General features: G+C 43.1%; 1 protein-coding gene across 4 annotated transcripts in view; it reads left to right on the top strand.

Annotated features, from left to right (window-relative positions):
- The window catches only part of ABCC4 (ATP binding cassette subfamily C member 4 (PEL blood group)), a 246,336-nt gene that overhangs the window by 157,855 nt on the left and 67,090 nt on the right, over positions 1-21,391 (top strand). For all 4 annotated transcript variants that reach the window (XM_082700685.1, XM_082700688.1, XM_082700687.1 and 1 more), the window contains exon 20: positions 441-520. In XM_082700685.1, coding sequence (XP_082556811.1) covers positions 441-520 — 80 coding nt within the window. The remainder of the gene's footprint in view (positions 1-440; positions 521-21,391) is intronic.

The following is a 21,391-nucleotide window of genomic DNA, read 5'->3' as shown; positions in this document are numbered from 1 at the left end:
TACCACATAGTAAAATTCTGATAACCGAAGCAAAATTCGTATAGCAATTGTGATCAATTTATGGATTTTGTATTTGTTTGTTTACCAACTCAGCCTCTGGGCGGGAGGGCACCTGAGAAGGCACAGGAAAGGAGAGAACATTCTAAAATCCACCAGCCCTTCCTGATACTGCCAGAAGATGTCTTTCCCCCTTCTGTTTTATTAAAAATCAGGACCGAATTTGAACTCCCTGCCCACCACCCTCTGGTGGTATTTTTGTTTCTCTTTAGGTATCATCTCATTTTCTTTTTCTTTACCACTGACATGGGCTTATTTTGTATGAATGTGTAATAGATTAAATACATGTGCATTTAAAATATTGTTTTGATTTGTCCGTGAACTGTTTCTCTTAAAGGGCCTATCTGGGGAAATGAGTAACTTCTCATATCCTGTTCTTGCAGGAAGAATTTTAAATCGTTTCTCCAAAGACATTGGGCACATGGATGACTTGCTACCCCTGACGTTTCTAGATTTCTTCCAGGTAAGGTCACAGTGATGCCAAGTTCTCGAGTGGAAAACTGTAGTTCCTGTTCTTTTAAGTCCTTTCTATGGGGGCCGAGGGTGGGCCTCTCCGCCTGACGATGTCATGTTATCTTAGTAAAGGCCGTGTTTGTAAGAGAAAGGTGTGGTTCTGATTCGGAGACTAAGTTAACATGAGTAATACCTCATGTGTAGGAGTGGCTACACAGTCTTGTCAAGGTTGGTTCGAAGCAGCTACATGCTTGGGAAGTGCTTCTCTAGCTGCCCGCCAGGTATCTGGCACAAACGTCCCTTTACCGTGAGCACATTTCATAATATAGAAACAATCACCTCTCACGGAAAGATAGCTCAGATTAACTAAATTATGCATTGTATTACCACAAAGGACAAATATTTACTGCACCATTTGGGGGGATAAAACCAGGCGGGGTTGCTAACAAAGAAAAGATTAGTAATAATAAGGTGAAAATAATACTTTGTTAGCAAGGACAATAGGGAGCGGTTACTGCAGATACAAAGCCTTTAGAGGCAAGTACATTTAAGCCAATAATTTGAGTACAGGATCAAAGTCATCTCTGAAAATGTCTTTTTTGTTTTTCTAGGCAGCTTTTCTTTCACACGTTGATGGCTCTAAGTCTTAAGGGGTGTGTGTGTGTGTGTGTGTGTGTGTGAAACCCAGCAATCTCAAAAGTACCTTCCATATAGTATTTGTTTTGTCTGTGAACTTGGAGTTCTGCGGAACGATATTGGGTCATCTCATGCCTCATCTGCTCACTCAGTATTGCTGCACACGTGGGATGATTTTCCTGCTGTTTAATTCTGTCTACTTTTCAGCGATTCAGGTTGGGGGCCTTTCTTCTTCATTTCCAAGTGGGCTTTTTTTTTTCTTTTTTAAATGACACGCATTCATCAACAGCTGCACGTATTCTAAGCTCACCGCTGCTGTTGCTAACACTTCTTGAATTGTTGTTTCACTCCCCCTGAGTAATCACGAACACCTTGTAAGGCCAGGATGTCGAAATGCTGCCACTGGGGTCCGCAATCATGGCTTCATCCTGATGGTCGCTCCTCACCCTCCCCCACTTTTGTTCAATGCTCATATGTAGTTCAAGTCAAAACTTAGGGACTTTTCTGGAGCCGTTATTATAAAAAAGAGCCAGAATTACTTAATTTGGAAAACTAGCTATGTTATAAAAGTCACTAATAAGCCTGAAATGACCACAGGCATTTCTGTGAGTTACTCAGAAATGCAGCCATGAGTATGTGACAGCAGACAGTGTGGCCCCCGGGTGAAGGCGTGCACTGTTACCAACGTGAACCAAATGGAGACTCGGAGACAGTGCTTTTATTGTAAAGATCTCTGCTTTTCTGTCCCTCTTCTGCGAACTTAATTTTTAAACATGTCCTGCTGGGTTTTGCTATATAATTTGTCCGCAAGAAGGAATTCTTTGCTAAAACAGGATCACATTTTCCCGGTGATGGTTAATGACATTGAGAAGACTTGTGGGAAGGTTCTTTTTCTTGCCAAGTGCAAGTTAGGCAGAGGTTGAGTTTCCAGAGCTGGCTGACCCACTGTGGGCTCGGCACATGGTCAGCCCTCCTAATCAGAATCTACCTACCTACTTTTGCATGATGGATGGAGACACAGGGATAGACGCCGCCTGAATTCATTCTAAAACATTCTCAGCTGCCCGAGGAGAGAAAATTCTAGTCTCTCTGTACTTCTCTTTCACTGAGAGACAAGGGCCTTTTTATTACCTGCTCACTTAATCTTGGTGAGACTTCCACCGGTAGTCCCAATTAGCTGATGTCTTGACTCTAATAGCCGAAGTAAATCTCGAAGTTATTGTCTCCAAGAAAGGAGTTTTGTCTCAAGGATAACTCAGTTATCAATTATGATAAAGATCTATTGTCACTTGTTTTGTTTGCAGGTGTCTTTAATAAGGCTTCTCATAATCCCTCCAGGAAGAAATATTTTCTCCTTTTAAAAATAGTATTAGCTACATAGAAAAGCTCTGATCCTTGCTATTGTTGTTGGTTCTTTGAGGGACACTTCCCAACAGTCGTTGTTTAAATGGTTGTCAGGAGGAATCAAGGGAAACTTCATAAACAATGCCGTAACTGGTTCATCTTACTTGGTGTGTAGAAGCCTTTCCTCGGAGGATTTGCGTGCAATGAGCAGGCTTTTGACGGAGGTATCACTGGGATCATTTTGAAGTGTTTAGTCCTCTTGGCTATATTAGAATGAAGATTTTTATTAAAGCCACAAAAATGAATTTTACCTGCCCTTAAATAAAGGACAACAAAAATCAAAATGTAAATTGATTTTTTTTTTTTTTTTTTAAGTTGGATAGGACCCTGTTAAGGCTAAAAACAACCCGGTGGTGTTCTGGGACTCTTAATGGAATCATGTAAACTTAAAATAAACACTATTATGGTAAGCACATAGAATGAAAACTAATTTTCCAAATCAAATACATTATATTCAATTCATTTTCCCCAATCAACCAAATGTTTAAAACCTGTTAGTTATAACAGCAATCTTCTGGAAATTAATTAGAAGCCTATTAGCTCTGCTAGCTGAGCCGAATGAAGAGGGTTGCTTGTTACATTTCTAAATAGGCTCCTGAATTAAAGCAAAGCAAGGTCAAAATGACAATCAGCTTGACTCACCTCATGGCTTTGCTTAAGCAGATCTGGGTTTTCTTTGCCTTTTTATTGGGGAGGGGGGTGTTAGTTTTTTATAAGAAATTTTACCCACTTGGATTCAGTCCTCTAATACATTTAAGAGTTTTAACGAGTCCGGGAAAGCATACGGGTGTCATGAATGTTACGTGTGTGAACAGGAGCACCTTCCCCAATACACGGGGACCCGAGACGAGAATGGTTTTCAGACCTTGCGTCCTGCTCCTGAGCTCCCCTCAAGGGTTGTGTCGGCGCCATTCTGTATGGAGCTAGTAGAACCGTTCCTTGTTGCCTCGGTTTCTGATGTCAACAGCGAAACCTGCTGCTGACTTGGCGGGGGGCCCCAAACATACTGTCTCATGTCAGAGTCTTTGGGTAAGAGCACTCTGACTCCAGCAGCAACTCCTGTGCTCAGAGAAGCTCCCAGAACTTGAGTCTTTCAAATGGAACAGGTGAGTTTAATTGAAACAGTTGGGTTTTAAAAAGGACCGGGGATTCCCTTGTCATGAAGTTACCTTTGGCGTGACCATGAGCAGATGTGGTCCTTCCCAATCTACACATCCTTTACATTTAGCGCTCTTGAGCCAGAAAGAACTTGGCAGGATTCCTGTAGAAACAAATGGAATGCAACCTGAAATCCAAAGCTCAGAGACCTTCATGAAGGGGGTGGGGGTTACATTTTCCACTTATCAGAATATTCAAATTAAGGCTGACATGTGTGATTTGTTTGTTTGTTTTGTTTTTCCTTACTAAAGAGATGCCTGTGGTCATGCGTTTTGGGGACAGTGAAAATCAAATAGATATAGAAATAATGTGATTACATTTATCCATGTGAACTTTTTAATCCAGATTATGCACGTTTGGTTGCTTTTTCTGTAAGACGGTGATGGTTTTGTAAGTAAGATTCAGAAACGTGAACCATTGGGTTAGAACTTAATTGTTTTTCCGATTGAGTCTGATGCTGAGAAATTTGAGGAGAGACCTGAGATCAGAAACTTCCATCGGAGCCATGATTCCTGGAGGTGGTAATACCCTGTAGAAACGAGTCAGAAATCAGGGAAAGATTTGATTATTTGTCGACTAAATGGATTGGGATGAGAACATTCCGGCCAGGTATGCTGGCCGGGTAGAGGGTGTTTACCTAACTCTGTCCCTTGAACTTCAACAAGAGATTTGTATGTGCCTAAATATTTATGGCTTTTTTGGTTGTTGTTTTGTGTTGTTTTTGGATCACTAGCTATTCCTAATCCTGCTCATGGGAGACTATGACACGGCAGATTTTGAAAATGTGTCTCGTATTTTCTATTGTCCTGAGTGAGAGTGAGAAATCCCACAGAGCAGTGGAGCTCACATGTGGGTTTTGGGAACCGGGGCTCACCCAGGTGCAGAGCAAGTAGCGAATGAAGAGAGATTGATTTTTGACCAGTGAGGTGTTTTTGGAAGGCTGCGCCAGAAGGGAGGGAAATTTCTGAATATATCCTCGGAAATAAATAATTTATACAGTACAGAATAACAACAGTCTGCAGGTTACCTCAGGGTTGCCCTGGGCTTATCAGATAAGTAGCCAGTGGCTGGCGGTACACCTTTGTCTTATCAGTGATGTTCAGACACGTTTTGTTTATTTGCTTTCACAAAAATCGGAACAGCATCGGGTGTTAACGATAGTTTTAAAACCGAGTCCTCTATCAAGCTGGGATCTCGTTCTTCACGTGTTAGAACTAAATTTCTCTATGAAAATAGGGATGGGAAGACAAATAGTATCATGCTTTTTCCTCTGGGCTTCAGACATGAGAAACCAATGATGGGAAGTGAATCTTCCCATCATTGAATAAGACTTTGGCCCTCCAAAACATGATGTATTTGGGCAAACAAAGAAACAAACAAAAACGTAGACACAGTAATTAAAATTCACATTTTTAAGTGTGTGGCTGACTTCCTACTACTGTAGCCCAAATCCCAGCAGCCTAAATCTCATCTTTTAATTTTCTCGAAGCAACGATTGGTATAATTAATAAAGGTACCACGCAGATGTAATATTTGTAATGTTTTAATAACATTTAAGTTTTGAGGGATGGTTAAAATGAATTTTAATGATTAATTTTAATTATGCTGGTCTCTTTCTCCTATCTGTGCTGATCTGTTGTTTTGTGAATACATTTGCAACTAGAACGATCATGGAAAATCCTGAAATTTCTCCCAAAAGGGAGACATTGTTTTTATAAAGTACCTACAGTGTGCAGACTTGTAGTTTTACCAGCATTTCTCATTCCGATAACATGTCTCTGTGTTGCTTTTCCCACCCCATCTTTTCTTAAACTCCCACCGTGTGCTGGGATGAGGGATGGGAGATGGAGACTTTGTCTTCTTTCGTTTGACCAAATGCTGTATCTTTTAGGTACCCTGCTGGACTTGGTTGTGGAGTCAAATGACATTTAATTCCCAATCTTCCTTGAGGCCCACTCTCTTGGGAGAGACAGAAGGTCAGCCGTGATCATACCGTGTGACATTATAAAAGGAGGGAGCCTGTATGGGAGAACGGCTGAGGCTCTAGTGGGAGAGAAGTCTGCTTTCTTGTCCCCGTCTGCCATTTTTAGTTCCCTTAGCTTGAGGACGTTCTGGGACTTCCCAATGGAGGCATGCTACGGGCCGTTGGGAGTGCGAGCCCTGGTGTTCGAGAGACCCGGCATGAGCGTAGAGCCTGCATCTTCTTCCTGGAACAGGTGGTCATTGATGGTGGGAAGATGGATAAGATTGCCCAGAGAGAGCGAAGCATTTTTAGGGGCCAAGATCCAGAACTTGAAAGAAGTCTTGACACTGAAAGAGAAAGCAGAGGGAAGAGAAGGCAAGCAGAGGAGACCTGGAAAGAACAGCAGGAAGACAGGAGGGGAGTCGGGGCTGCAAAAGCGAAGGAGGACAGATGTGTGAAAGGCGGAGCGGAGGAGGTGAGGACGCAGACAGCTGTCGGCTGGATTTGGCGATGAGGGTCCGGTGAGCAGCCGGCGCAGGTTTCGGGTAGTTGGAGTCCAGGCTGCAGAGGCCGAGAGTCAGAGTGGAGGCAGTTGGGTTGAGAGCAAGCAGTTGGGATAAGAGCAACTTGTTCTTTGGAGGAGTTTGCTCAGTGTGTCCCTGGGTGGTTTGGGTTTTAGAGCTTGTGTTTCGGGGACATTGTGGGGGGTGGTATATCTCCCCCCACAATCCCGCTGATAACCAGGGCTTAGAGCCGAGGTTCTGAGAGACGGTGGTGAGTTGGACGCCCTCATGGCTCTGCTGTAGCCCCCGCCCGTTTCCGGGAGAGGGAGTCTTCCAGAAATTCACCACTTGCCAAGTATGGGACACTAATTTTGCAGAGTGCCCCAGAGGAAGTCCCGGGAGGCAAGGGGCTTAGCTTTGTTTTCAAGAATAAAGTCGGTGCCAAGTGAATTCAGCTTCTAACGATTCTGTTCATCCTTGGTGTATCTGGCAAGCCTTGAAGGATACTTGGTCATTTTAATAATTTTTATTACTTTAAAGCGTTCATTCCATACTCTTTTCTGCAGTGGACTCCTTCTCATTCCTCTCAGTGAGAACTTAGATCGTTTATTTAACATTTCGTAATTATAAAAGAGACCCACCTTTTATTATTTCTTTGTTTCTTCCGTCTTTGCCTCATGAATACGGCGGTGCATAGATTAACCTGCCCATGATCCTCTGAGATCAGCAGATACCTTTGTTCTTCGGGTTCAAGTGCCAGTCTCTTTGCTTATGCTCGTTCGAACTTAATTTGTTTTCTTCTTTGAACCAGAGACTCTAGTCTGTCCTAGAAGGCTGGGACCATTAAAGGGACAGGCAGATTCCATCTAACTACCGGACCGGCTGTCCCCACTGCGGGAACCGGGACTCACACCCTTTCCTCACCACAGCAGCCCTATCCTAGAATAGATGTCTAAATGGTTTGTTGTGTTTTGTTTACCAGTGATATGTATTACAAAGGAGCTCAGGCCGAGAGAGTAAAATTCAGATTTCCCAGCCCTTAAATTTAATCTATTTACAGCTCCTGGAAAGGAACTTGACGTGCCTGCTGAGCGGACCACTGAGGCTCTTCTCTGTGTTCCACACCCCCCTTTGGCCCAATCCCCAATGGACCCCCTCTTCCTTCTTCAAGGATCAGCAGAGGTTTCTCTTCCCGTTAGTGAAACTTTCCTTGGGCACGCTATTCTGCAATAAAACCATCCCTGTGTCCTATGCCAAGGCCATGTCAACCTCATTTCCACTCAGGCGATAACTTACTGAGCACTTCCTATGTGCCAGGTGCTTTTCCTAGGATTTGGGTGTAGAACCAGGCATTGGCTTCCAGGAATTTATGTATTTTGTATTTTTTAAAGATTTTATTCACTTATTTGTCAGAGAGAACAAGAGAGCGAGCACAAACAGGGAAAACAGCAGGCAGAGGCAGAAGCAGGCTCCTTGCTGAACAGGAAGCCGGACATGGGACTTGATCCCAGGACCCTGGGATCATGACCTGAGCCAAACGTAGACGGTAAACCGACTGAGCCACCCAGGCGTCCCGGCTTTCAGCAATTTATATTCCAGGGCAGAAGACAGATGGGAAACGGGCACGTTTATAAGGCAATTCCAGTGATTCCCTAATGCATTAAGAAAAGGAAAGCATTTGCCGGTGACTTGGAGGAGTGCTTGAATGAAACATGGTGATGATCAAGGACGCGGTGATGTCTGGGTTTAAAAAAATAGGAAGGAAACAGCCATGCAGACAAGACCTGGATGCAGGCGGGCGGGGGAGCGTGCTCAGGGAAAGGAGCAGGTGCAGGTTCCCAGGGAGAGGGAGGAGCGGGAAGGCGGAGCGGAGACATGGGAGGGAGGGAGCTTGAGGCCTGGGCAGAGCCGGACTGCAGAGGTTAAGGGCCTTAGCTTCTCTTCTGGACGCAGTGAGAAGCCACTGGAATCTTTTTTTTTAAAAGCATTTGTTTTGGAATTTTCTCTACTTTTTTTCCTCATTTATTTTTTTAAAGATTTATTTTTTTATTTGTCAGAGAGAGAGAGTGTGTGTGTGTGCACACAAGCAGGCAGAGCGGCAGTCAGAGGCAGAGGGAGAAGCAGGCTCCCCTCCAACAAGGAGTTCCACGCGGGACTCGATCCCAGGACCCTGGGATCATGACCTGAGCTGAAGGCAGTGGCTTAACCCCCTGAGCCACCCAGGCTTCCCCAATGGAATCTTTTAAACAGAGGAGGGTCATGCTCACATGTCAGATGGCAAAAAATGTATATTTGACATGGATCGTAGGGCTGAAAGAATTTTAAATGTTTTAAGTCCTCAGTATAAGCATAGTCCCTTCAAGGCTAGGCTCCGGGCTCTATAGCGGCCTCCCGTCCCCCACAGCGCAGCTTCGGAAACCGAGCCCGATCTGTACGTGGTGTTTCAGTCCTTAAAGACGAGAGCGCCGTGTCGCCCGTCCCGGGACAGGAAGGCGGGTCTCTGCGGTCAGCGCGGACCTCTCGTCCTTCCAGCAACCTAACTGTTTCCAGCAGTGGCTCTCATGCACCGGGTTGCCCCCAGCTGAGTTAATGTGAAAAAATAAGGATGATGTAGGATTTTTTTTTTTGCAAAGCTGAATTTTCTCAGTTTTTCTCTTTTAGGATTTCTTGTTTTCTAAACACAGTGAATGGCTCTCAGCCAGGAGGTCTGAAGTCACACGGGAGGTGACATGATAGTCCGCATTAGCGGGCAGTGACCGTCATCCTAGCTGACACTGAGTGACTTCCTTGTGGGTGCCAAGCCTCGTTTCAAATCTTTTCTTTGTAGAATCTCCTTCTGGCAACTTGGGAGGTACCTGCAGTTACTGTGCTCGTCTCACAGATGAGGGAAAGGAGACTTGTAATACATAAGGACATAATTTGTCCAGGGTCACACAGCTAGGAAGTGATCAGTTTGAAGCTTTTATTTGTGTATATATATATTTTTTAAAGATTTTATTTATTTGACAGATGGAGATCACAAGTAGGCAGAGAGGCAGGCAGAGAGAGAGGGGGAAGCAGGCTCCCCACTGAGCAGAGAGCCCGATGCGGGGCTCGATCCCAGGACCCTGAGATCATGACCTGAGTCAAAGGTAGAGGCTTAACCCACTGAGCCACCCAGGTGCCCCTTATGTGTATATTTTTGAGTTATACTCATTTCTGCTTATGAGGGAGAAACAGGGTGCCTCTTTCTGTGTTTCCATCTCAGCAGAGTATTCTCACTGAGGGAAATTCCAGGGAGAATCTCTAATGATAATTAAATTATTTGTCATCTCATGCCTCTGTCTCCTCCCCAGCAGGTCGGAGAAGTGCTCTTATAACACAGCCCTATGGTATCTGAGATTGAAACCTTTTGCAATTGTGGTACTAGCCTTTTTTTCCTCCCCTTTGGAATTAAAGGTGGACAAATCGGTTTTCTTCTCCATAAATGCCTTTTGAAATGTGTGCTGGTTGTAAAGTTGAGACCAAGAACTTTAGAACTTTATTCCTTATCTTACCATAAGCCTGATGTCAGGAGAAGTACGGGAGAAATTGTGACTTTTTTAGGCATGCGCACGAGGAGGTGGAAGCTACCACTTTTACGCATATTTTGACACATGTTTGGGGTGTGATATGTACAGCTCTGTAGTACTGTCATGTAAACAAGGACAAATAATTGGGATACGAACAAATGAACGTTTCTTGAAGTTTTGTTGAAAAATAGAAACTTGGCTTTAAACCCATGAACAACAGCCAATTCTATACTGCACCGGTGATAAGAAATGCAAGACAGGGACACCAATAGAGTAAAGTTAAAAGTTAGATTGTTAAACTTAAGCACTGGAAATAATATATGAACTGCATAAAATAGCTCTATCATTCGTATAACAAAAATAAACACTTCATGGTTTAATTAAAACAACTGTCCAAGTAGCAGTTTAAATTTTGAGTACTAGGAAAAAGTATCAATAAAATAAATTTTAAGGGCACCTGGGTGGCTCAGTTAGCTAAGCGTCTGCCTTTGGCTCAGGTCATGAGCCCAGGGTCCTGGGATGGAGACCCACATTGGGGTCCCTGCTCAGCAAGGGACCCTGCTTCTCCCCCCTCCCACTCCCCCTGCTCATGTGCTCTCTCTCGCTCGCTCACTCTCTCAAATAAATAAAATCTTTTAAAAAAAAGTTAAGATTTTATAATGGAGGCATTAACATTCTTTTCTGTGAAGATAGGAGTCTGATGTGCTTGAGTTCAGACAACAGAGCCTGTGAGTGTTTTTATATACGTGTGTGTGTGTGTGTGTGTGTGTGTGTGTGTGTCTGTGTCTGTGTACACGTATAGAGGCATAAACACAAATGCCCCGTGAAGGAGCCATTACATCATTGATACGTAACCCTTTCAAACCAAGTAGCTTGCTGCACATCGTAAACTGAGTAAGGCAGGGAATATAATGTGTGTGGCCGGAACAGAGGGTTTTATGTAGGGTTCTATGTGAAGCATGGTCTGCATTTGAAGATAATCTCGAAAACTTGTCTGAGGAGTTTAGATTTGAACCTATGAACTGTCGGCCCCAGCCAAGGTCTTTGAGGAGGTTGAGTGGCTGCTCACCGCATCATTTTAAGGGAAACAAGAATGTGTGGTGCCTCTTTCTTCTTGGAAAACGTTATTCCCATTTGGTGGATTTTACTGAAAATCAAGATGAGTAGTGTGGTTTGTGCTGCCCAGTACGGTGGCTGCCCCGTGCATTGAGACCTTGGCCGCTTCCATAAAGGATCTCAATGCTTCAGACTTCTCTCTCTTCTTGCGGCCACTGTGTTTCATGATCTGACGCAGTCTGTGAGGCCATCTGTCACCTTCAGGAGAATTAAGGGTGAAGTCAGTGAAATATGCACTGAGTGTCGCCGGAAGTTAAGATATTGACTCTCAACCTGCCCTTGACCCTCCCGAGGTAAATATTAGCCTTCCCTTGTTTTTTCATTCCTTCACTCACAAGTGCTCTAGATCGGGTGGCAAAGTCAGCACCCCTTCTTGGTGTTGAAGCCGTTCCTGCATTTTCTCCCACCCCTGCACTTTGTCGGGCTCTCCATCCCTGCCGTAAACGATTTAGTGGCTGGCGGGCTCTGGGGTGCGCGTGCTCTCTGCTGCCTTCTTTGGCCTTACTGTCTTTCCCCCGGAGTCTGCCCTGATCCTTCCTACACGTGTTCCTGCTCCTTGCCCTTGTTGCTCTTGGTGCTGTGTGAACTCATAAAGCAGGTGTGGTGAATGGAGTGCTTTGGAAAGACTTAGTAAAGGCTTCACTAAAAAAAAAAAAATTTTTTTCTAAGTATGGATAAGACAGCCCATCAGTGGGGCAGAGGGGTGTGGGGGTGGGGGCTTGGAGAAATACAGGAGGATTCTGTCTTAAGAACATCCCAGGGGTCTCGGGAGTCCTGGGTGCTGCATTCCGGGGTGATCGATGTAAGAAGTACTGCGAGACACTCCCATACCAGATCTGTACATGTTTTTAAATTAAACCAAAACTTTAAGATTTTGTATTATTTATTTCCGAGTTGGCCAACTCTTAGTTCAAAGTGTATCCCTTAAGGCATCTCTGTAACCCTCCCCGGGAAAGTGGACGGTGACATCCTGGTGATCTCTGAGCCTCGTGTGGGGAGAGGCAGACACCAAGGACAGGAAGCCAAGGAGAGCTTGGGAAGTTCGCAGGGGTTCCAGAATGTGAAGTTTGAGATCTGGCATAGAGGAGATGAAGATGGACAGGTACAGAGGAGGCAGATGCCTGGGGGACCCGCGTGTCCGGCTCAGGGATTTGGATTTGAGTATCGGTGGAAAGTCACAGAGACGGAGAAGACACCACGATGCTGGGGAGTTTTGCCAACATAGGGGACAGGAAGAGGCGCTGGTTTGGCCAACTCTCTGTTTGGGACGTGTAGGTAGTGATGCTAAGCGTGGCTGGTGAAAACACTTGTTTCTGATTAGTGTGTCCACACTGCCAGAAGAGTTGTCCCTGCCCCAAGTGATGTCCTTCCAAGGCCATATCCCAGTAGGGGGCGGTCATGAGTCTGTATGCCATTGTGTCCCCCAGCTCCTGTAGCTACTGCGGATGTTGCCCCCTTGCCCAGCCAAATTCTAGTTGATGACCAGTCGGGACCACTCACGATTCCAGAAGAAGAAGGAAGGCAGCCTAAAAAAAACAAATTTATGTATCTGTGTCATGTGATTTGTACTTGAGGGTGGAGAAACCCTGCAGATGTTTTTTGTCATTGCTCTTGGCTCTCTAGGAAAAGCTTCTGTTCTAGTGGTGTGAGGGTTGAATGTGCTGCCATAAACACGATTATATGTTAGTGGGTATCATTTATAATGTAAACAGCTTTAAAATGTGGAGTGGGTACAGTGGGTACCCCCCACCCCAGCCTGCCTTTCCGCGTTTGGCCCTAGCTCTGCCTTTTCCTGTCCCTGCCCTCAGGCACCCACACATTTCTGATCTGTAAGATAGAGCCAGTGGTATTAGTTCACAAGGGTTGTTGTGAAGACAGAATGAAATGGTTTTAATAAACGTCCGAGCATAACATCTAAGTACACTTAAGCACTAAATAATGGGTAGTTCTTTTTAAAGCGCTGCCTATCTTTTTAAATAGGAGAAGGAGTTCGGTAATGGCGTTCTGCGGCGTCAGAGGAATTGTCACAGGGTTGTGGGGTCCGTGAATGTCACCACACGGGCCTGGATCACAGAGATTCCAAGTTCGAGCTCCCTGAAGATTTTAGTGGCTATTTTTACACGTAGACTCATGTGTTAATCCAAAAGGGACTATGGGACCCTACCTATTTCATATTAGCAAACTTAAGGCAGTTTCTGGAAGCCCCCCCCACCCACAACTCTCCCCGCGCCCTGATAATATCTGAGTAAGGACACTCGGTTATTTAGAATTCATGACCTGAAGCAGCGATAACCTCCAAGAAGTCTCTCTAACAGCAAAACAATTCAAAAGGAAGGTAAGAAGCTGGAAGTTTGACTTAAGCATTTTAACTTAAAAAAAAAAAAAAAAAGTGGGGCTTCTTGAGCATGTGAACTTGCACACAGCTGCCCTCAGCAAAATGCTGTGATTTATTGAGGAAAACTGAATTGCAAAACCTTTCTTCTCCACACACCCCTCATCCAAGAAAAGAAAAAAAAAATCAACAGCTTGACTGAGCTTAAATAACTGACTTTTCATATCCTTTCATGGAGCACAAAGGGCTAATCCCGAGGCCACTTGAGCCACCAATGCAGGCAGTGGTGGGGACCACCACGGAACGTGTCATTCCCTCCTCACCACACACAAAACACATTGACTGCAGCTTTATGAAGTGAAAATGCCCCAGAAAAAAAGAAACTGTGAAGGAGGTGTCGGCAGTCATTTCTTTCCAGAGGGGGAACGCGGAAGAAAAAGCTGCCGCATCTGGATATTGAGAACAAAGCCAGCCTAAGACTTGGGCACAATAGGTTGGGTCACTTGCTTTTATAGACGCAAAAGAGTGGAACTGCCTTTCCTTGTCTCAGTACCGCTGACCCTTGCATGGCTTTGTGTAGAGATGTCAGGGAAAGTGTGTAGAAAGCATTCCAGCCTCTTTCACCGAACAATGACGTCGTCGTTTTGCGATTTCTATGGGGTGTTGACCCCATTCCCTGCTCCCGCCCTGAAATCCCCACTGGACAAAGGAGATGGTTCGTTAGGCTGCCTTGCCCTCATTTGGAAGATCTCTGTTTTACCGACTCTTTAAAAGTAAACCCCTCCATTTGCACGGAACCCACAGTGCCTTCCTGCTTTTAAAAAAATCAACAAAAAGCCCTTTAGCCGGAGCCATGGCAAGGATGGAAAATTCCAGGGCACGGCCAGTCCCGGCCATCAGGAAGGATTCGTGCAAACTGCCAGGCTGAAGTGGGTTTCCTTGCTAAGAGAAGGTGATCTGGTGATCTGGGTTCCTGGAAATATCTGCAAGCACTTGACCTTTAGGTTTCTGAGATCGGGGTGATAGGATTCACACAAGCCCACTCATGTGATTCCTTCACCTGTCTTGTTTTTTAAAGGAAGATGAGCCGGTCGGTATTTCCCCAGCCTGATGCTTAGTGAGCCCAATTAGAGAAGCATCAACATCAGCATCAGCATCCTGGCTGTTAATCCCCGGGGACCCTCCCAGGCTGGCAACGAGCGTCCAATTTGTCTGTCCCAGCATGTGTGCGCCAATGATAATGTTTGTAGTTTACGAAAAAGCTAATTAAGACCTAAAGAAGAAAAAAAAAAAAGGATCTAATTTTCATCCCGCGTGGTGGTATTGCGCAGAGCGTAGAACTTGGCGGCATTGTCGGGTGATGTCCGTTGCAGAAGGGTGGGCACTCACTCCCGGGGCTCTCGCCGGGCCATCTTGCATCCCTTAGGAATGGCTAAATGGGCAGTTGTTGCTCGGGGGAGGCACGTGGCGAAATATTTGCTGAGTTTGACGACCTCGAGAGTCTCCATATGCTGTTCTTGATCACGTTCCTTCAGTTCTAGCTACTTTGGGGGTTTTCAGGATGAGAGGAAGAGGAAAGGGGTGGGCTGGAGAACTGGCCTCAGCCGTCGTAAAAGTCTTGCCCTCGCTGTTTTCTGTGTGGGTCTCTCTCTCCAGTCTGCTGTGGAACATGATTCGTGGTCGTCTGTATTGTCTTTGCTGGCGAGTGTCATGACTCACTTGTTTCTTGGAGCCCTTTCTGTGGGTTCATTGATTTGGTGTTCTCGGATCGGCATTTGCATGGAGTCACGAAGGAGATAAGAACATCTTTGGCCTTGAAGCTGAGGGCCAGGGCTCCACGGCAGATACGCCGGACGCGGCACAGCGGCCATTTTTTGTCTGAGGCGTGCAGGCTGCTTACCAGTAGCCCTTGCCTGTGCCTTCCCCTTCCCTCCCCACAGGGCTCCCCAGGAAATCACCATGTGACATTATGGCTGTGTATTCACATGCTGCCAAAGCCTGCCTGAGCATGACAAAGGAATGGGAAAGGAATTCCTTGTCATAATCTCTCTTTTTTTTTTTTTAGTCTGTTGATATTTTTACTGAGGTATTGCTTATACACAATAGAATATTTTTTAATAGTTCAAGGAGTTTTTTTTTTTTTTAAGATTTTATTTATTGGAGAGAGAGAGCATGAAAGGGGGGAGAGTCAGAGGGAGAAGCAGACTCCCCGCTGAGTAGGCACCCCCACCCCCACGCCACTGCCATGTGGGACTTGATCCCGGGACTCCAGGATCATGACCCAAGCCCAAGGCAGTTGCTCAATCAACTGAACCACCCAGGCGCCCCTGTTTGAGGAGTTTTGATGATTGTGTGCCTCCCTGTGACAGACTATCTGAAATAAGACGTGGAACCTTCCCATCACTTCAGAATGTCTCTCTCACCCCTTGTAGTTAATTCCCAGACTTCGCCACCCCCAGCTCTCCTGGATTTCCCCTGACAGGGAATCAGTATTCTTATTTTCAGGCTACGTACATATAAACGGAATCAGTACAGTACGTGTTTTTCTGTGGCTGCCACCTTTTTGTCAGCATCTTTTTGCAACCCATCCCTGTTGCATGTCGCATGATTCATTTTTCTTTTCCTTGAATGATTGTCCATTGAATGAAGATCTCACAATCTGTTTATTCCCTAGTTGACGAACATTTGGGTTGTTGACAGTTTTTAAACAATGAATCTTCCAACACAAGTGTTGACGTGGACATGTGTTTTCGTTTATTTTAGGTCGAACACCTAGGAAGGCTAGGTCATAAGGTCCGTGTGTGCTAACATTAAAAAAAATTACCATGAAGGTTTTTGAAAATAGTTGCAACATTTTTTTTTTTTAAAGATTTTATTTATTTATTTGTCAGAGAGAGAGGGAGCGCGAGCGAGCACAGGCAGACAGAGTGGAAGGCAGAGTCAGAGGGAGAAGCAGGCTCCCTGCGGAGCAAGGATCCCGATGTGGGACTTGATCCCAGGACGCTGGGACCATGACCCGGGCTGAAGGCAGCTGCCTAACCAACTGAGCCACCCAGGCGTCCCTAGTTGCAACATTTTATAGACTCGCCAGCTATATGGGACGGGTTCAGGCTGTTCTACACCTTTGCAATAGTATTAGCAGCCTTTTTGGTTTTGGCCTTTCTACTGGAGATTAGTCTCTTTGTGGTTTTAATTTGTACTTCCCTGATGATTAATGAGTGACGCAGAGCTCTTTTTCCTGCATGCTTGTTGGCCACTCAGATATCTTCTTTTGTGATATATTGGTTCAGATCTCTTGCTGATTTTTTAAACCTTAAGAAATTTTTTTTCTCATTGATTTATAGGAATTTATTTATTTATTTATTGAGAGAGAGAGAGCACTTATGAGATTCCCGGGGTGGTGGGGAGGGGCAGAGGAAGAGGGAGAGAAAGAAAATCTTAAACAGGGTCCATACCCAGAGTGCAGCCCTTTATGCAACTCCCTCCCTCAACCTTGAGATGGTGACCTGAGCTGAAGTCAAGAGTTGGACCCTTAACCCACTAAGTCACCCAGGTGCCCTTATGTACATTTCTTAACATTAGATTTTTAAAAATACTCTAATCTAGACCTTTTTTGGACTACTTTTCGTACAGTCTATGGTTTGCCTCTTTATATTGTTAATGAAGAACAGTTCTAATTTTGTTGAGGTCACATGTTCGCATTTTCCTTTTCCCTTGGTTGTAGTCCCTGTGTGTGTGTGTGTGTGTGTGTGTGTGTGTCCGTCCGTTTATCCTAAGAAATCTTTTTGTATCTTTAAGGGGTGAGAAGAAACTTTCCTCTTTCTCCCTTTTTAAACATTGAGGCATCGTGGATTAATTTTTGTGTATGGACTGAGGTTCATTTCTGTTTGATTCTCCCCAGTTATTTTATTCGTATCTGCTGAAAAGACTTTTATGCATTTAACTGACTTGGCACCTTGCGTAAAAATCCTTGGACTCTGAGCAAGTCTATGTCTCTTTATTTTGTTCCACTGATCTGTGTATCTGTCCTTAGACCCACACTGCAGTTGTCCTTATTGTACTTTTTAGTAAGACCTGAAATTTAGTAACTTTTTACTGCTTTGTCCAGATTGTTTTGGTCGTTCTAGATCCTTTACTAGAGTATATAAATTTTAGAAGCCTTTCAGTTTGTTTTTTTTAATAGAAGCCTGCTGGGATTTTGATATTTCCTTTTAGCTGTAGATTTTAGCTATATGACCTCTTTCAGTTACGAATATGGCTTATCTCTCCTCTTTTACAAGTCTTTTTTTAGGCATGTTGTATAGTTTTATGTTTAAAAAATTTTGCACTCTTGGTTAAATTTATTCTAAGTATTTGTTGTATTTTAATTCTACTTATGGGATTGTTTTTAATACCACTTTCCAATTGCTGCTCCTAGTGTACAGAAATACAGTTGATTTATGTATATTGGCATTGTGTCATTGAACTTGAGAGCTCGTTTTGCATTTCCTGGAGTTGGTGTTTGTTTTGTTTTCTGTAGAATTTTCTACTTATACAATCATGTCAGCTGTTCATAATTGTAATTTTACCTCTTCATTTAAAATATATGACTGGTTTTGCCTTTTCTTAACTTACTACTGTGGATGGACAGCTAGAGCTTCAGCACATTGTTGAATAGAAATGATGAGATAAGATCATCTCATAATCTTAAAGCAAAAATCTTTTAATATTTTTCGCTTAAGAATGATGTTAACTACAATTTGGAGTAGATATCTGCTACCAGATTTTAAGAGTTTTTTTTTTTTAATTCCTCATTTGGTGAGGATTTTTATCTTTTTTTTTTTTTTTTTTTTTTTTTTTTTAAGAATAGATATTGAGGGCGCCTGGGTGGCTCAGTGGGTTAAAGCCTCTGCCTGCAGCTCAGGTCATGATCTCAGGGTCCTGGGATCGAGTCCCGCATCGGGCTCTCTGCTCAGCAGAGCACAGAGCCTGCTTCCTCCTCCTCTCTCTCTCTCTCTGCCTGCCTCTCTGCCTACTTGTGATCTCTGTCTGTCAAATAAATAAATAAAATCTTAAAAAAAAAAGAATAGATATTGAATTTCGACAAATATTTTTTCTACATTTCTTCAGATACATGATTCCTCATGATACATTATACCGATTGATATTTACATGTTAAATTAACCTCACATTCCTGGTATAAACTCCACTTGGTCATCTTGTCACATTTAAAAAATATATATTTATTTATTTGAGAGAGAGAGAGCATGAGAGGGAAGAGGATCAGAGGGAGAAGAAGACTCCCTGCCGAGCAGGGAGCCTGAATCGGGACTCAATCCCAGGACTCTGGGATCATGACTGGAGCTGAAGGCAGTTGCTTAGCTGACTGAGCCACAGGCACCCCATCTTGTCACATTTTATTCATGTATCACTACTTTGAATTTGTTGTGTGGTTTTTATATCGTGATGGAGGTGGACCAAATTCTCTGGAAGAAGTTGGTATAATTTTTTGCACAATCTACTTGGGAGGATATCTGGGCCTAAAACGTCCATGAGAAGTTTATGCATTCAAATTTTTAAATTGATATGGAATTATTCAGATTTTCTCTTTCTTCTTCTGTCAGTCTTGGTACATCATTTTTCAAGAAATTTTTCCTTTGCATTAAAACTTTGTAATTTGAGGGGTGCCTGGGTGACTCTGTTGAACATTGGACTCTTGATCTCAGCTCAAGTCTTGATCTTGGGGTCATGAGTTCAGGCACCGTGTTGAGCTCCATGCTGGGCGTGGAGCCACCTGAAAAAATTCTTTTAAAAATTTATCAGTACAAGTGCCGTGTTATCCCCTTTTAACTCATGATAATGGTAGTTTTCCCCTCTTTTTTTTTTTTTTCCTTGATCAATCTTGGTGAGGGTTCATTAATTTCATTGATGCTTTTAAAGAGTCAAGCTTTAGGTTTGTTGGCTTTCTCCTTGGAAGTTAGTTTTCTTCTCATTAATGTCTAGTTTTCTCTTTTATTCTTCTGTATACTTCAGTTTAATATGCTGTTGTTTTTCAATTGATTTATTTTAAAAATTTTATTTATTTATTTGACAGAGAAAAAGACAGCAAGAGAGGGAACACAAGTGGGAGGTGTGGTAGAGGGAGAAGCAGGCCTCCCGCTGAGCAGGGAGACCTGATGTGGGGCTTGATCCAAGGACCCTGGGATCATGATCCGAGCCAAAGACCAGATGTTTAGCAACTGAGCCACCTAGGTGCCCCTGCCCATTTTAAACCCGTGACTTTTAGCCTTTCTTTTTTACCCCCTTTAATAAGGCTGTATTTTTTTTAAGAAAAGCTTTAAGTTCACAGCAAATATAAGAGAAAGGTAAAGATTTCCTATGTATCACCTGTAGCCCTTCTTTAAAAAACAAAATAAATAAAGGTAGAAATTTACCCCTAAATACAGCTTTAGTTGCAGACCTTGAATTTTAATATTAGCAGATTATTACTTTCTTTTATATCAATGTATTTTCTAATTTTATTATAATTTCTTTGAACCAGATGTCAGGGAAGTGTATTACTGAATATCCAATTATTTAGTGACTTTCTGGCTATATTTAGGTAATGGATTTTTTGGTTGTTGTTGTTAAATCCACTTAGTTCAAAATATATTCTGTATAATTTCTGGCCCTTGAAGTTTGCTGGTGTTTGCTTTATAGCCCAGTTTATGTTTAGTTGAAAAGGGTGTATTGTATAGTTATTGGCTGCAGTGTTGTATCTCAATCAGATCAAGTTTGTTCATGTTTTCACATCTGTATTTTTAATCTTTATGTGCTATTCTAGCAAATATTGAGATAATAACTTGGTTAAAATCCCCCACTATGGTTATGGATTTGTCTGTTTCTCCAGGGTTCGGTCAGATTTTGCTTTATATATTTTGGATCTGTGTTATTAGGTGTATATAAATTTAGGGGTGTGTGTATGTGTGTGTGTGTATAAAAAAATGGATAAATTGACAAATTATTCTTTTGAAATGTTTTGCTTTATTTCTAGGAATGCATCCTAGCATAAATGTTTCTGTTTAGTGTGGTATAGATAAATACTTCAGTTTTCTTTGGGTTAGTGTTTTCATAGGATACCCTTTTCCAACCTTTTCTTCCCACCTTTATTTTTAAGGTGCGTCTTTTAAAAGTAGCATATACATGGGCTCCGTCCTTGAATTTCAAAATAAGCTGTACCAGTAAGAAAAGATAGAAAAGAAGCTATTGACAAAGGAAATATGCTGAAGGTTAAAAAAAAAAAAAAAAAAGAAAGAAAGAAAAAAGGAAGAAGTGCACTATGTTTCCCTAATGCTTTATATTGTGTTGGTTAATAAATTATAAGCTTGGGTCACCTGGGAGACTCAGTCGGTTCAGCGGCTGCCTTCAGCTCCGATCATGATCCCAGGGTCCTGGTTTCAATCCCCACGTCCAGCTCTCTGCTCAATGGAAAGCCTGCTTCTCCCTGTCCCTCTGCCTGCTGCTCTGCCTGCCTGTGGTCTCTCTCTTTCTCTCTGTCAAATAAATAAAATCTTTTTTAAAAAAATTGTAAGCCTAACAGCACCCATCCACTTTTCAGTGGAGTTAGCTATGACTCGGGATTAAGAGCTGGTGTGGACGTAAAAATCCAAGACCAACAAATGGAGGGTGAGAACAGTGACTAGTATATCTCAAGGAAATAACAAGTTTAGAATAGTTTACTCTTAAAGAGAGATTGTATAGTTGTCTTCATACAAATAACACATCAGTGTTCCATAAAGTTCTGATTTAACAGAGCTGATTGAGTCAGAAGAGACCAAGTGACAAAGCAGGGCTCTGGGAACCAGAGTTGATTTCTGAACTCCCCGAGACAAGCAGAATCCCTATATAAGCATGTCCCCTACACCTGCCGCCTTAATATGAACCAAAGATCGGTGTTAAGGGTTAGGAGCTTATATTTAAGAGCCTTTCATATTTGTCCCTTTGCTTTTATATATCTGGTCATTGATGAGTAATGAGGAGGTGATGGGAATTGCATTTTAGTTCCTAATACTTGGAGTTTCGTTTAGCCTGTTCAAAATTTTACAGCCTCCACAAACATATCGTATTAGCCAGCAACACAATCTGTGTGATCGTCATTTCATTGAAAGCTTATTTTTTTTAATCTCATATGTTTCCAGAATAAATAGGTAGAAGAATCTCTCCAACACCCACATCAGTAAACAGCTTCTGATTAAAAACT

Source organism: Mustela nivalis (genome assembly GCF_964662115.1).
Source record: "Mustela nivalis genome assembly, chromosome: 15".
Lineage (NCBI taxonomy): Eukaryota > Metazoa > Chordata > Mammalia > Carnivora > Mustelidae > Mustela > Mustela nivalis.
Note: the sequence above shows the minus strand (reverse complement) of the source record. Positions and strands in the feature narration are given on the sequence as shown.